Here is a 16,167-nt window from a genome sequence, read left to right as displayed (position 1 = left end):
AGAGAGTCCAAGCTTACATGTTATGGCTTTAAAGGCATGCTAACTAGTTTTCTGATAGCATCATAAATTAGCATTTTCTTTTTTATTGTTATTTAGCCTCATCCAAGCTGTTACAATCAAAGAACGTCAGATATGACAGTCACATTGAAATGACCATTTAAAAAAACAAATGGAATTTTTGTTTTGTTGTGTTTTAAATGCCTTTATTATTATAGGTCAACTTAGATAACTTCAGTGTTGCAACCTGCAGTAATAATAGCACACACATTTTGGTGGGTTGACAAACCTACTAAACAGGAGAAAACATGTCAAACAAAACATTATGAAGAAACTTCAGATGAACCCAGTTTAAAACCTGGTTGGAAAAACCTTTTTAATAAAGTGACTTGGCTGTGCCCACTCAAGGTCACACACAGAAACACACTGACATGGTGTCATAGTAAATTGCAAATGATTCATTCTCTGGTTTACAGAGGTATACACTGATTCCAAAGTTTACAAACCACAACATAGTGAAACAGGGTGGAGCAGGTGCCCAGAAACAACATTAATTCAGGGCAGTTCACTTTGGTGCCCTATGTGAAGCAATTAATCATGAGGTGTAAGTGGTGAGTGTGTGAAGTAAGCCGAGTCAGCCAGTAAAGGGCCCAATTTCCGTTCACCTCCCATTTATTTTATTTTTTTTCCCCCCTTTGATTGGTCTCAGTGCACACAGATCCACTTACAACCTCAGCACTTGCGACCTTGCCGAGGTTATAAGTGGATCACTCAACTCCTGACTCAAAGCCAGTTGTTGTATAACAGAGGATAAACTGCTTCTACAATAAATGATATTTGATTTAAACACAAACCAACACACACACGCAGACAGCTGGGCATTGAGGCGACACACGGTCCATTCAGCATCAGTCAGCATCATCTGTACTTGGTGCACGCACACACACACACACACACACAATATGCAGGGTCTTTGCTGCATTGTCAAGATATATATATGTGCATATATAAAAGTGTGCATTTACTGATTGACCTTTAGTCATACAAATGCATGTGCGTATACATACATGTGCACAGATAACAGTGCAGCACAGACAGACCCCTTGCAAGCAAAACAGTACATCTATTGGAATTCAAGCAGTGATCGTTGTCTGCTGCACTGTGTCAAGGGAGTGACAGAGACACATGCACACACTCTCTCTGTGTCCTTTTCTCTTTCTTTCTATCCCTGTTTGCATCTCTCTTCGTATCTCTCACTCACATATACATCATCATCATCATCATCATCATTCAGGAGGACGCTAGACTGTCCCAGGTTTTAACCTGTCCTTGTCTCTTCTTTTTGGAGTCAGTAGGACTGTGGACACCACACATGCACTTGTTCTTACTATAGTTGATAGCCCTTTTAATAAGCTCACCACAGTCAGTAGGGTTTGTGTTAACATATAAATGCTGTTTTCACATCGTATGTTGACTATGCATTAAAGCAGGAGTTCTCAAATTTTATAGATGTGGGGACTGGCTAACTAGTGAAGTGTGGACTGGTTCAGAGAATGTAGGCCTATTATTATTATTATTATTATTGAAAATATTAAGGAATAACTTTCAGATATGTTTTTTTTTTTGCATCTTTCTCCATCACTGAAAGATTTAGAGTCTATGAATATTGGACAGACAATTTAAGAAGCATGAACCCCCCCGTATACTTACCCACACTTGAGTGAAGTGGGTCTTTAACAAAAAAATGCTTTGAGGCAGGTTAAGCTGCAAAAATAAATTGATAAAGTATGTTAAAACAGGTTAGTTCAGTTATTTCCACTACAGAAGGAAACAGATTTCTCTGTTGTCTTAGTGTTTTGACATTACCTGTCAAAATGAATACATCAGAACCATCAAAACATCCAAAATATTACAGAATATTAAACAGATGCAGTTTTAAAAGGTTGATTTGACTTTTATTTTGATCATCATGTTGCTTAAAACCTAAGGCAATTTGTGTGTTTTCCTTGCTGGAAAATATGGTGGCACTGAAAATGATAAATATTGATAAATAATTCAAAAAAATAAATAGGTAGTGTTTCCTCAGCAAAACGCTGCTTGATGGCTTTCTTGCCTTTTCTGGTTGACAGGTTGTTGGTATAAGTAGGTGCCGCTAGACTGGGAAAAATAAGTGAATAACTCTTAGTAATTGAGCTTGTTTAGTAGATTTTATTTTGCTGGTGGTGCATTTGCAGGCATTCTGCCAACTGTTGACATGTTTGTAGTTCCTTGCACCAAATGGTGTTATTGTCACTCCTCACAGAAATTCACCAACTCCCTGTTAAGTCAGAGGTTGACGTGAACGGTTTGTCTGACTTGACAGGTGCAGAGGGACCGAATTCTGTTTCCTGGTTATGGTTATGTCCCTGCGTGTGCGCGTGTGCGTGCGTGCCTGCGTGCGTGCGTGTGTGCGTGTGTTTTGAAGACAAATTAAAATTGCTTAGTCATAGTTGGTTTAAATTGCTTTAGCTCTCAAAGCATGATATTGGAAGCAAACTATGAAAAAGGGATTTCTCATATTGCCTCCCCTTTATTTACACACCATTTGTATGCAGTGTATGGCTGTAGACACGGTTAAACGTGATAATATGATTGCTTTCACATATCAGTTGCACTTGGATTGAATTAGGAGACCGAGTCACTCCCTTTCTGTCTGTCATAACTCAAAACATAAATCTCTCCGAGGCTTCAAGTGGGGGGACACCAAGCTGAACATTTTTGATGTATACTGTATATCTGAAGAGTGAAAATTGCTAGAGCAGATGCAATTAAAATGTTTTGCTGCTGTTTAGAGAACTTCTTGAGCCCAGAGAGGTTAATATCATTGGTAGCTTCACTGCCCTGTAGCTATAACACATATCAAAAAGCTTGGAGCTAACAGCTTTAAAGCTCGATTTTAAACCAATAAACTTCAAAGTGTGATGGCACATTTTAAAGTTGGATAATATGAACTGTGGGAGTGATTGGTAAGACTTTATATAGTTTTGCATTTTTCTCTCAACTTTTTAAATTTTCTCTGTGGGGATAAATAATATCACATTAGTATGAAACATACACTGGATCAATATGAAGAGTAATATCAAAGTTCAATGTCTTGTATTTGTATGTGGTGGTAAAACTATGGGAACTGTCGTCCATTGGGGGGAAAAAAAGGCAGCGGTATAAAACGTAAAATATCAGCCCTAGTTGTGTTTGTTGTCCAGTAAATGTTTCCATGGCGACAATAGTAATGACCATGATAATAATGGTAATATAATCCAACTAACTGCAAGGTGTGTCTGGCAGGTGTGTAATGGAAATATGATTCTGTCTCAGCGAGTGAATTTGTTTAGCACTACAGCATCTAATTTAGTTTCTTCATCCTTCTTTGTATTTATATTTTTAATGTCTCTCAGCCTTTCTGCTCCTCTCCATCTCCCTTTTCTTCTTGCTTTTCTGCCTTAGCCTCCCTAACACCAATTATACTGTGTCAAATCCATGCATGTCAGTTTCCAGATCCCTAATCATCCTGTTTCTTTCATCTACAAATCCTTTGTTCCTCCCTCCTCCTTTTCCCTTCTCTGTAACCTTTCTTCTTTGCTCCTCGCCCTACCCCACCCCTCTGTCTGCTCCATGTACACACATCCCATTCCTCTTCATCCTCTTTCCATTTATCTGAATCACATTTACCTTTCTATCTTCCGATTGTTTTATTTCGTTATGTTTCTGTCTTGCTGTCTAGCCCCTTTCAGAGATGAACTTTTTTTGCATGATTGTACTGGCAATTTTCCATATTGGTTTGATGTTTGAATAAGCTCTCCAGTCACTTTTCAGCAGAAGTTGTAAAGGCAGTGTGTTTTTTTTTTTACTAGGTCCGACCTTGTCATTCAGTTTTACTGCAAAATATTATTTCTTGCCCTTGTGTTAGAGATGTGTCTATATCTATACTTATATATAGTGTCAACTATATCTATACTTAGATGTTAGATGTGTTAGAGACATAAGGACTAAGAGCCTGTCACCTGCATTCCATTGTCTGTGGGGTTTTTTTTCCTATTCCTCCCTGTAAAAACGGATCCAACTACTAAATAGCTCAGAACATGCCTTTTGATTCAAGAATAGCACAGCTAGAAAAGTTCAATCAAGTCTATGTAGCAACTATACCTGTTTCACAATAAAAGCTTTTTGTTTAACAGCAGGCTAAACGGGGCCTGTGAGGAAAACAAAAGAGCTTGCATTTATGTAGTGCAGTGGTAAAGTAACAACACAACTACATTAACAACTAAGCAAAACATGACTTCTTTTAGTTTTTTACAATTTCTATTCCATTAACTATAGTGTGCAGTTGGTGACATTTAGAAGCCAAGCTAATCCAAGTTTTGCTTTCAGTGACTCTGCAGTGATTTTATACAGACAGTTTAGTTTAGAAAACCCCTGATTCTTTAAAATCTGCTTTTTTGAGTCACTTTGAGAGTGAAGAAAGAAAATGAGCATTTCCAAAATGCTGAACTATTCTTTTTAGGTGATGATGCAAAAAATATCCAGGACATAATAGAGCTCAGATTAGGATACTTATAATTATATTTCAGCTCTAACAGTTCTAGGAAATGACTACTGGCTTACCACAACATTTTATTTTGAAATTGAGAATTGGTGTTTCTCCTTTTCATCATCAATGTGATCATCAAATGCCACAACCCTAACGGATGATCTGTGCAAGAAAGCCAAAAAACAAAAATGGATTAGTGAAACAGATAAATGCAGCAAGGATACAGATTCCATGTCTGAGCTTCTGTCTCTCCACCCTCGCCTGTTTCCTAGGCAGAAAGACACATATGGGAAGGTGCGTGTGTTGTGACTGTAGTAGCAGGGGGCTGGGCTAAGAGAGGGAGAGAGAGCAAGGGAGGCAGGGGGAGGGGTTTGTTTATTTCCGTTGTGTTTTTTTTCTGACGGTAACTGTGCCTCCTGAGCCCAGAGGAAAAAGAAAAGCAGGGAGACAGAGAGACAGGGACAGAGATGATGGAAGGCGAAGGAAGATGCTTAGCAATATGAGCAATGGCTGAGAGACCAGAGACAAACATGGTAAAGGACAGAGGGATGGATGGATGCACGGACAGATAGAGGCAGCACGCGTGTCAGTCTGCCGCTCGTCGGCCAAACAATGAACGTGCTGTGGTCGCTGCCGGCAACGCATCGTCACGGCAACCGGAGCCAGAGGGGTGCGCACTGAGAATGGCAGAGAGAGACGGATGGGGGGGGCAAGGGAAGAGAGAAAGAGACATGGTGTCTTCCCCTCTTCCTGTGTGTCTTTACATGTGTGTGCTTGTTGTTTCTGCTTGATGTGTGTTTGTGTAGCTGGTGTGTGGTAGTGGCCAGTTGTCTGACACCATGATCTTGTGTAACCATCTAGGTGAATACAAGAAGGATGAGCTCCTGGAGGCAGCGAGGTGAGTACCAGACCCTTTGTGTTCGTTTTGTTTTTTTCTTTTCTTGCCTTGTTTTGTTCTTTTCCGACTTTGTGAAATCTCTTGGCATTTTGTTTTCCTGTGTTGCTTTTCCTCTTCCGTGTTTACCAGTTAAGTTCTTCCTCCAGCCCTTGATTCCTTGCTTACTTTCTTTTCTGCTCCTCTTGTTTTTGTTTCCTTTCCCCTCCATCTCTCCTCTCCCATTGTTTCTTCTAATTTCTCTTATTTTTACCATTTTCTCCCTTCTCTTGTTTTCTCTTATATTTCTGTTTGCTTGTTTCTTCCCTCTTCAGTGTTGTTTCCTACCTCCTCTTCCTTTCTTGGTTGATCCATGTCTGTTTTGTTTCTAGTCCTTGTTTCTCACCCTCATCTCTGCTTTCTTGTTTGCTTCTTCTTAGCTCATCTCATTTTTTTATTTCCTGTCTTATCTTTTCCCCTTGTTTCCTCCTTCCGATTTCTCCTCTTCTGTATTGCTTCCTCTCTTTTTCCTCCTTACCTTTCCTTTCCTTTCCTTGTTTTTTTCTTCAAGTAATTTTACTTGTAATCTTTTTCCTGCTTTTTTTTATATTGTTTTGGATACCATCATTTGCTGGGATTATTTTGCCACTCTACTTCCATGTCAGACTGTCATTCATCATTTGTGCTTTTTCTCCTCCATCACAACCCACACACACACACACGCGAACACACTAACACACTAGACAAGTGTCCAACATCCAGATAGGTCAATACATGTGAACCTGGGACATGTGCGTTTTGGAAGCATGTTATGGTTACAGGCAGTGCATGTGGGCAGTGTGTTTGTGTGTATGTTTCCATGTTTTGCATGTGGAAATGACATAGCTTTCATTTGGGACTGTGTGTGGGAGGCTGAGTGCTCAGTGCCTCAACAACCCCCCTACACACACGCACACACAAACACAAGGAAGCAGCTGGCTTAGCAACGCACAACCCCAGTGTATTATGGGGTCAGCAGGCTGCTTAAGTATGAACTGTGAACTGAGTGAGCCTCTCACAGCTGAGCCACTGACTTGCTTACCACCAATGTCATTTTTCAGGACAATATATTGTTGTTTTTTAATTTAGTGTTTGGTCAGGTAACTCCTACACGTGGCATATGGGAAAAGTGGTTTCTGCTCTATTTTTGTTTCCTGTTTTTTTTTTAGTAGCCCAGATCGCAGTTGTGGTAGTGTAGAAGGAAAATAGGTAGAATTGGTAAAACAGTTCTAAATTGTCTGAGAGTAATGTAATGACTCAGTGCATTGACAGAAGAAGTAATTGTTAGTAATAATAAGAGAAAATATTATGAGGGAGTCCAGCACTGCAAATCTGTCCCTTCACAGTCGTCACTCAACTGCAGCCCTTTTTCATATTTGATCAGTTGATGGTATAAAAGTATTAATTACAGCTTTAAACAACCCAAATGTAAACATTGAGAACATTGTTTAATTTTGGTGAATTAATACCATGAACATGCATATTGATTGATTCAGAAGACGTTAAGGAGATATAGGAGTATTATGATCCAGTCACAGCTATAGAGATTGTCAGAAATGCATTTTCATTTTTCTTCAGATGGTATTTTTAAGCTGTGTGAGATCAGACAAGACATATTGGTACCTTTAGAGCAATCACAAAAACTGTCACTGTTACTGATTGCACCTTTAAAATACCTCATTTAAACAAGATCAAGATAGGATGACAATCTCATATTCATCTGATAATATAAATTTGTAGTTTTTTTGCTGTGTTCTGATTTTTTTAATTTATATTATCGTGAGCTGACTAGATGCTAAGTTGTGATGCCCATTCATCTAGCTCTCACACACACACACACACGTGATGTTACTTTCCGTCAAAATGAAGGTTGAATTTTTTGGCGCTAACAGCAGGAGGTGGTTAGTTGAAATAGAACAAATAAAAGGAAGATGTTGATCGGTGGAAGTGAAGGTGGAGAGAGAGAAGCTATGGATGGAGAAGGGTAAAGGTGAACAGCTCTTTTGAGAGAAGAGTGAGGGAGGGTCAGTAACAGGAGATAATGGTGGTTGGTGTGGTGGAATAAAAAACAGGAAGAAAGGAATAAAAGAGAGGATGTGATTTATTTATTTAAAAGAGAGTGAAAGATGTAGAAACAAAAAGAAGGAATGAAAAGTTTAACCCCGCCCTCCCCCAAAAAAAGGACATGTAAAAGGAGAGTGGGAATAGAGGGGAACATGGAGGAAAAGAAGAATAATCCTTTTCTTTCCATCTGACAGCCTCTTCCTTTACGGCTGTCATGAGGATGATGGTGGATTGGCTGCTGCCTTGGCAACACTTTCCAGTGGTCATCCAATGCCAGGGCAGTGAGCCCATGAACCAGGAAACACAAAACAACATAATCAAAATCTTAACTCCTTTGTAGCTAGGCTTATGGCTTATTCTCTAACATACTCTTTGTATCTTATGGACATAATGCAGGAAACATGCATGAACACACACATACACATCCTTCATTCTGTCCTTCAAATATTTAACGTATGTCTCTTTCTGGAGGTAAAATTTGGTTTAATCTAGTCTCAAGTTTATCATCTCACTCCCCTTGCCTCGCACCCTCCCCTTTATGTAGGCACACACACACAAACACACTTTCCTGCTGAGGAACAGTGCTTGGTGGTTGTGGTGGTGGATGTTTTCTGTCTAATGTGTGTGTTCATGTGTGTACATTGGCAGGAGTGGAAATGAAGAGAAACTAATGGCCTTGCTCACTCCTCTCAACGTCAACTGCCATGCAAGTGATGGTCGCAAGGTAAGTCGAAAATTCCCTGTATCCCCACACATACAGGGTAACAAGCTCATCGCTTACACTTTGTGTTTACTGTCACTGGGCCTTAGTAAAGTCATTAGGGGTACAAAAGCATACAACTAATACTTGAAGGTTTTATTTGATTTTATTTTTATACATTTTGTCCTGGAAAGTGAAACAGATGATGTCCTTGGCAGATGTATGTCTCCGTTTTATCAAATAATCTAAGCACCCTCCAGCAGGCATTAGCAGCCTTTTGTGGCTGTCAGTCATTTTAATTGAATAAGAGACACAAACTCTTTAGTGAATAAATTAGTACTCATGCTAAACAATAGCAGTGCAAAGGAACATGCAAAACACTGCCAGACCTCTCCTCTGGTAACTGTCCCTGAAACCAGAGAAAATAAACTGCTTTTTCAGTTGATGAATGTACAAAAAATGGGTTTGGATGAATGTATTAATGCAGTAATTCACATGTAATAATTTCTTCAGATATACCAGTTGTTAGGAAGCAGGTGTGTTTGGCTGTGTACCTCCAATGCAAATTGCACAGTTTCTGCAGCTGCTTCATTGTAATGTTTCCCAGAGAATTGAGGGTGGCTTTCTCTTTGAAATAAATGCAGAGAAGCATTACCTTCTTCTTCTGTTTAGCAACCCAGTAAGTATAGGTATTTCTGAGTAACATTATATATTTCTGACTGAGTTATAATCAGAAAACCTAAACCAAAAGTGTTAATTTATATTAAGCGTTTAACACTAAAAAATACATGTAATTGACTTTATAAAGAATGTATGACAGTGTTCAGGTAACATGAGACAGGTCCTCAAATTCTGCCTCAGGATTTTAGTTATATTATTAATTAATATTGGTAAATCCTTATTGGTTTTATAGGTGCAGGTGTAACTGTGCCCTGTGAGGCATTTTTGGTGTAGTGGCTGCAGTCGTGGAACTGCAGATTATGTGGTGCATAAATGATTTTTCCATATGCAATCTTGAGAAAATTAATCTTTTCCTGTGTACTACCATCATTTGAGGCATTAAGTGAAATAGAAAATTAATTAGCTTTGACTGCAATGATTGCAACACTTATCCTGATACATTCATGGGTGAACCCAAGAAAACTCGATTAATCAAAAGCCACCCAAGTGAGAGTTTATTTCGAGGTGCTGTGAAGCACAAATCTGAAGATATTGAAAGAGGTTTAGAAAACCAGAATGTGTAAAATTTACGTGATCTGAGTTTTCTTGTGCTGGTCATCTCTGTACATGTCCTGCGGTGTGTGTAGCCTCAGTGTAATTACCTGTATGTTGTATTTGCATATATAATAGTAAAGTTAGATCAGTTTCAGTTGGCTAATGTTGCACTAGAAAATTAATTTGTGTCTTATTAGATTGCAGAGTGTAGAGTAAGACTTAAGGGCTTGAACAATTGCTTGGATTACTAAATGAAATGCCAGGTAGCACTAAAAGTACATTGGCCAATAGAGTAAAGTGTTGTATTACATCTTGTTCATTCAATAAAAGTTGTTATGTGACCACAGCATTCCCTCCTGCGTGCTCAGGCAGTTATGAGCCTCAGGTTGAGCAGTTCATCTGACTTGTGACTAATTAGTCCCTTGGATGAATGAGTGAAAGGAGAAACAGACTTCTCTCGAGTTGGGTATTTTCAAGCTTTAGTTGAAGTAGTCCCAGTAGTCCTCCATATCACTGTTTTCCAACCTGCCAGAAATAAAACTGCTGGTGACCTTGGTTTTTCCTTCTGAGCAGAGCAAGACTGAAACTTCTGCAGTGACAATTGACCAAACAGGTTTGGGGTTCCTCTCGAGGTTCTGTGGGTATCTCCTGGGAGTTAATGATCTTGTCAGAGTAGAAAAGCTTCCGAAACAGCATTCAGCAAAATTGAAACAGCAGAATTAAAAACCCAAACCAGTGACATTCTTCAGACACTGATGTAATGAGAGAGAACTGTTAGTTTGCAGAAACAAACCATCATGGAGAGATAGTTTCATCTAAGTGATCTGATCCATCAGAGACATTTTTCAAAAAAGTGATAGCTGTTAATTATTGGCTGCTAAATCAGAGCCCACTGTATTTTATTGGTTGCTATGACAACTGCTTGGACAAGCAGGGAACCTTAAAGGGAGACTTACTATGTATTCCTAGTTACTGTCATATAAATGCTATAACAGCCTTGAGGAGGTACTTTCCTATAATTATGGGTACTTCAGATGTTGATGATGCTCAGCTGCAGCTTGAATCCATCATATCACCATCATCCCATAATTGTGAGGGAACATTCTCTGGCTATTATCTGTGCAGGTGGCCTGCCAGGGATGTGATACCCCAAGGGAAAACCATGTAATTTGAAATTCTGTAGAGATGCAGGAGACAAACACAAGAGATCACTGAGAAACATTAAAATTTAGGGTTTCATAAGCATCAGAATCCACCAGTGCCCCAAATATAAAAACTGTGCAAAGACATATTCTGAAATGACCGTACCTGCACAATATATTTGTGTAATGCCCTTTGATTTCTCAGAATAAATGTAGTCGTGCACCATAGCAATTTTAGTTATGGTTTTAGAGTAATTTAATGGGGTGATGGGGATTTACCTTCCCACTCCTAACAGAAATTAAGGTTCTTCTGCTTAATAACTATAAATATTAGATGAAATGAAGGGATAATAAAAACTTTCAGACTACGTATTCACAAAAGCAACTATAGCAAATCAGTCTGCTGGGAAGTATAAAAGTAAGTAACAAAACTCCAGTGCGGAGAATAGATGCATGCATTTTATTGCTACAGAGGCGTAAAAGCACAGACACAAGCAGCATCTTTAGTGGGTTGTGTACATGCTAAAAGGCACAGATGTTCCCGAAATTGTTCTGTAATTATGGTCATTATATTGGGATAATAGATAAATAATACCTTTTCAAACTATTGTTAACTGCTTCTCCATAAAGACTCGTCAGAAAAAATATGAGAAAATAAAATTATATTCAATAGTTACCATTAAAAGTAACAAAACAATTTTTTGTGGGAACAAAGCTTTTTAATCCCACCAATGATATGCTATTAGATGGTCTAAATCACTGATTTGGAAAGAGAGACTTGATTTTATATTTCAGGTGTGTTTGCAAACAGATGTCTTTTTAATCTATTTAAAATTATAAAACAAAAAGTTTGATATATATCCCCAAAAACATGTAGCTGACTGTCATCCAGCACATTAAGCATCTCACAGGCATCATGTACACACACACACACACATACAGAAATATCATTATGAGCACACCAATGTTAATCATGGGCAAAATGGAGCGTGGCAGAATCCTAATGATTGAAAATAATGATGCTTATTTTAAAATTAGACATGAGACACCTCCTTCCCTTTCTGTCTCTCTGTCCCCCTCGCTCTTCTATTTTTAATTAGAAGTGGCACCAGCTCTTCATCTCTTCCTCCTCAACCACGCTCACACACTCTCACAAATCTGGAGCGTAAATGTTAATTGCAGAATTGCAGATGCCTGTTGGTAAAATTAAAATCTCTGCTTGTACACAACATACAGAAGAGAAGAAATGGGGAGCAAACAAAATGGAGGGAGAGATTTTGGCCAGAAATATATGGACAACAGCCACCATATAATTTTGAACTTAAACATTTTTCCTTGGTTTGAAATAAAAAAACTCTTGGGAATGATACAGCAATATTTTAAACAATAATGTGCTTTTGGCAGCAGTTTGCAGACTATTTGAAGACTGTGAGATGTCAGATGCTGACTTCTGTAATGCTTTTTTTGGCTGAATGGGAGCTAACACCTTTAGCCAAGTTCCAAAATCTTGCAAGTAGAGTGGAGGCTTTTATAGCAGCATATTAATGCCATTTTCTTCTGTAATGAGATATTCAACAATCATACACTTAGACTGCATTTTTGTGTGGAGATCGTTTAAAAGGTGTTGATTCAGCTGTAGATCATGTGGAGCTGTACTGTAGAATGTGCTGTTGTTGAACTGTGTTGCATTATACAGAGAAGTGTTTCTATTCTTTTGTCTAGCCTCACTGATCTAAATGAAAAATATTAAGCAGCTCTATAGCACAGATAACAGTACTCTGTATGTGTGTGCACATGCACTCCAATGATTGAGAGTCCATCGGAGTGGGATATTATTAACACAGCTGAGTCGAGAGTGTTATCAAGCTACCACTATTGAAACCTGCCCCCCCCCCCCCCCCCAAACTCCCACACAGACATACAGTATATACACCCAATGGAGGTGGATACACACACACACACACACACACACACACACACACACACACACACCCTCACACACACACACACACACACACACACACACACACACACACACACTCCTACAGATACTGTTTTGTCAGTAGAAGACCCGTGCTTTCAGACTACCCACTGCAAACACATAGACATGCACCACACTTTTTACACATTTATTTCTCATTCCCCTGATTTTATTATTTAATTTTCTCATCTAATATGCATTGTTGAGACTGACTGTCAGTAGCTGTGCTGGAAATTCTATTATTTGTTTATGCAGTTTTTTAAAAAAGGAATATATTTCATATTTTGGACTCTGTTGAGCCCCATCTGTTGTGAATGTGTTTTTGCATTTGTTTGTGTGTGTGTGTATGTAGATAGTGATTTTTTTTTTTTTTTTTTTTTTGGGTCTATATCTGTGTTGAGAATCATTGCACCCACTCGTGTCCTAGCTGGCATGAACATGAGAGAAACTGATAATGGAAGAGCAAGACTAAGACTAAAATTCACAGAGTAAAAGAGAAAAAAGAAAAGGCTTGAAGCCCTGCTTAAATGTTGATTATACAGGACCTTACACTGCTGAGAGCACCACTCTGACTGACAGTGTTCATCATCCCTGTCTGCTGAAAAATGTATTTCCATAAGTGAACTTTTCAGGAGCAAAATATAGTGGATGTTTGACTTCAAGAAAAAAAGGCTTTTGTAGAAGCCCTGCTATATTATACTCCACCTTTGTATGTCAGTTTCTAAAATTAGATGTGATATGGAAACCTGAAATTGACAAAATATAGTAAAAGGTAATGAAGGTAGAAGTAGGATTTAATACATCAAAAAAAAAAAGTAATCAGATCAGAGTCGAGGCCGTTGTGGCTCTTGTCTTGGCAGAAATTCACTCATATTTACAGATCCAGGTGAAGTAACTGGTTGACAGATTTTTCACAGCAGACTCTGCATGTTTTATAAATGTATCCTGATGTCCTGTCTGAGAGGGACAGGTATGTAACTGTTCAAATGACAGGTGACAAGTAAGGTCTGGAAAAGTTTGAATAAACCTTTGTCACTGATATATTTAACCTGTTACTTCCATAACGCCCACGTTGTCTGAAGAAAATTTCCACTTATTCTCATACTTGTGGATAGGTTGATACATACCCAGAGAATTAAAAAAAACAGCCTATGTGAAGAGGTTATTAGTCACGGGTGATGGATTTGTTTTGGGTCCCAAATTAACCTTGTACTGTAGTTGTCTGCTACATTGACATCACAGTATCCTTATATATGCGATGTTTAGATTCAGCAGTTGTGTGCAAACAATTTATGTGCAGGGGCAGTGTTGTGTATTGCTGCAGGAAGCATTTGTGGCAGAAAGTTGTGTGCAGGGAAGTGTCAGAGCCATGAAATTGTATCAGCTAGTTACTGTCAGCTGTTTCCTGTAAGCTTCACAGTCAGTGGCTCCTTCACAGCTGTGTGGCCTGTACTGCTGTGGTCTTATACCTTATTGCTCCACCCCAAGCATCCTCTTTTGTGGGGTATTTTTATAACTGTTGAAGTGTTTTCCTGAAGTTCTACTTTTTGAGCTGCTGAGGTTTAAACTTTCCATGGAGCCCCAAGTTCCTTAGAAATGTCAGTGTTTATGGGTGGGAAGCAGAGCAGATAGACAGGTGATGGCTGAGATATCAGTGTGTGTCTGTCTGTGTGAGCACACACGGCGAGCATAAGATGTGAAGACTAGCTGTGGGTTATTTATCTTCAAGCTGTGGCTCAGTTGAGCTGTCAACAGTTTATAATGTATGTGTGTGTTTGTGTGTGTATCTGTGTGTATCAGTTGGAAATAACACACTGATTTTCCAATATGTTTATTGATCCAGCCGTCTCACTCTACTCATCTTGTTCGAGCATCCACCTGCTGATGTGCAGGAATGACCTGGGTACTAAGGCAGCTATAAGAGTTGAGCACAAGTTAAAAGGATATTTCACTATTATTTTAATTACAAACATTTTAATGGTCTACTAATTTTACTGATTTACTGTAGTAGTAGTTTTGTTTTAGTCGATTAATATATGGTTTTACTTTGCATTTAACAAGCCTGCTTAAAACTGAGACAATATCAAGAACGTAATGTTTTAAAATACTTAGAGAAACAATGTCTAGTTGGAAATTTGTTTTAAGGTTATATTTGAAGACTGAAGTAGAGAATGAATGGATCGGTTCATCAAGGGGAAGATATCATGTAGCATGAAAGACAGGACAGAAACATCCCTCTGACCTGAATACCAGAGCAATTAATCCTGAATTTTAGATGCATCAGTAACTGTTTATCTTTTATGAAGCTCAGTATTATTATATACATTCTTACCATTGTCAGCAATGTGAAATATCGCAATCAGACAAATGTGTGCGTCAGTGCCACAAGATGTACTTTGTATTTCTGTCATCCCACTGATTGATTATAAAGACTCTCCGCACCAGTGACAGGTAAAGATGTTTATGACCTCATTTGCATTCATTTGCTGATTGATGCTCTAAACATTGCTGTGCACCTCTAGTTTCAACACAGGCCATATATTTAGATTCAATTTGGGTGCGACAACTATTTGTTTTCTCTTCTTTTACCCACGGTTTGTTCCCTCTTTTTCCACTGTGGAAAAAAATCCAGTTGAATCAGTTTTCTTGATAGAAGTGCAGTAATCTCTGCTCTTGTGACAAGTTTTAAAGGACCCAAGTGCAACTGGTCTTGGATTTAAATTGAATTCTCTCACCCTACTAGGAGAATATTTTTTGTTTCAAGACAGCCTAAGGTGTAATTGTTTGTTAGGACTGTTCTTTTTTTGCAGTTTTGTCTGTTGCAGCTGGTGAATTCACAGATTCATGGTTTAAGTGGGAGTGTATCGAGTCCAGAACCTGCAGGGCAAAGCTAAGGAATAACATCAGAGCTTCACACACACACACACACACACACACACACACACACACACACACACGTTCATGCTAACAACACCAAACAAAACGATCCAAATGTGGCTTTCACCGTCCGACATAGATCATGTCTCATTGCTATGGCAACTGCTGACAGCTAGCAGTCACCGTTGTCATGGGAACAACTTGACAGGCACGTAGAGAGACGAGCGGGAGAGGATGTAAGAGAGGTTTAAGAGAAAAATGGAAACAAAGGAGGAACTAACACAGCAGTAGATTACACATCCCATCTGTTTTTAAATGGTGTATTAAAAATGTAGCAAATATTTTTGATATTGATTTTGACACTTGTTTTTCTAGCTGGTTTTGATACAGTAGTGGTTGGTGGAAGATGACGAATGAAGCAAAACCTAATAAATGTTTGCATTACTTTGAGTTTACAGCTACCATTCAAATGCGAAGTGTTTCTGTGAAGGGGGAAGGGGTAAATCAAAAAAGAGATAAATGCTACTGAGGGAAGTCAGAAAAATATATTTGTATTTTCCATCAAGGCTTAAATATGCCCTCAGCATCTCTGCTCGCTTCCTTGCTCCCTTCATCTTCATTTTGCTCCCATATTTTTTTTCCTACACCTTCTTCCCCTCCTCCACTCCCCTCCATCTCACAGAAAAGCTTTTAGATGATTAAAACACAACA

The 16,167-nt window shown here is 38.7% G+C and overlaps 1 protein-coding gene across 1 annotated transcript in view; it reads left to right on the top strand.

Moving 5' to 3' along the window:
• LOC113124523 (poly [ADP-ribose] polymerase tankyrase-1-like) overlaps positions 1–16,167 on the top strand; it is a 69,833-nt gene that overhangs the window by 20,654 nt on the left and 33,012 nt on the right. The window contains exons 6-7 of the mRNA XM_026297477.1: positions 5,426–5,462; positions 8,190–8,265. Coding sequence (XP_026153262.1) covers positions 5,426–5,462; positions 8,190–8,265 — 113 coding nt within the window. The remainder of the gene's footprint in view (positions 1–5,425; positions 5,463–8,189; positions 8,266–16,167) is intronic.

The sequence above is a fragment of the Mastacembelus armatus genome, chromosome 12 (assembly GCF_900324485.2).
Source record: "Mastacembelus armatus chromosome 12, fMasArm1.2, whole genome shotgun sequence".
NCBI classification, from domain to species: domain Eukaryota; kingdom Metazoa; phylum Chordata; class Actinopteri; order Synbranchiformes; family Mastacembelidae; genus Mastacembelus; species Mastacembelus armatus.
The sequence above is the reverse complement of the archived record's forward strand: the minus strand, read 5'-3'. Positions and strand labels throughout refer to the sequence as shown.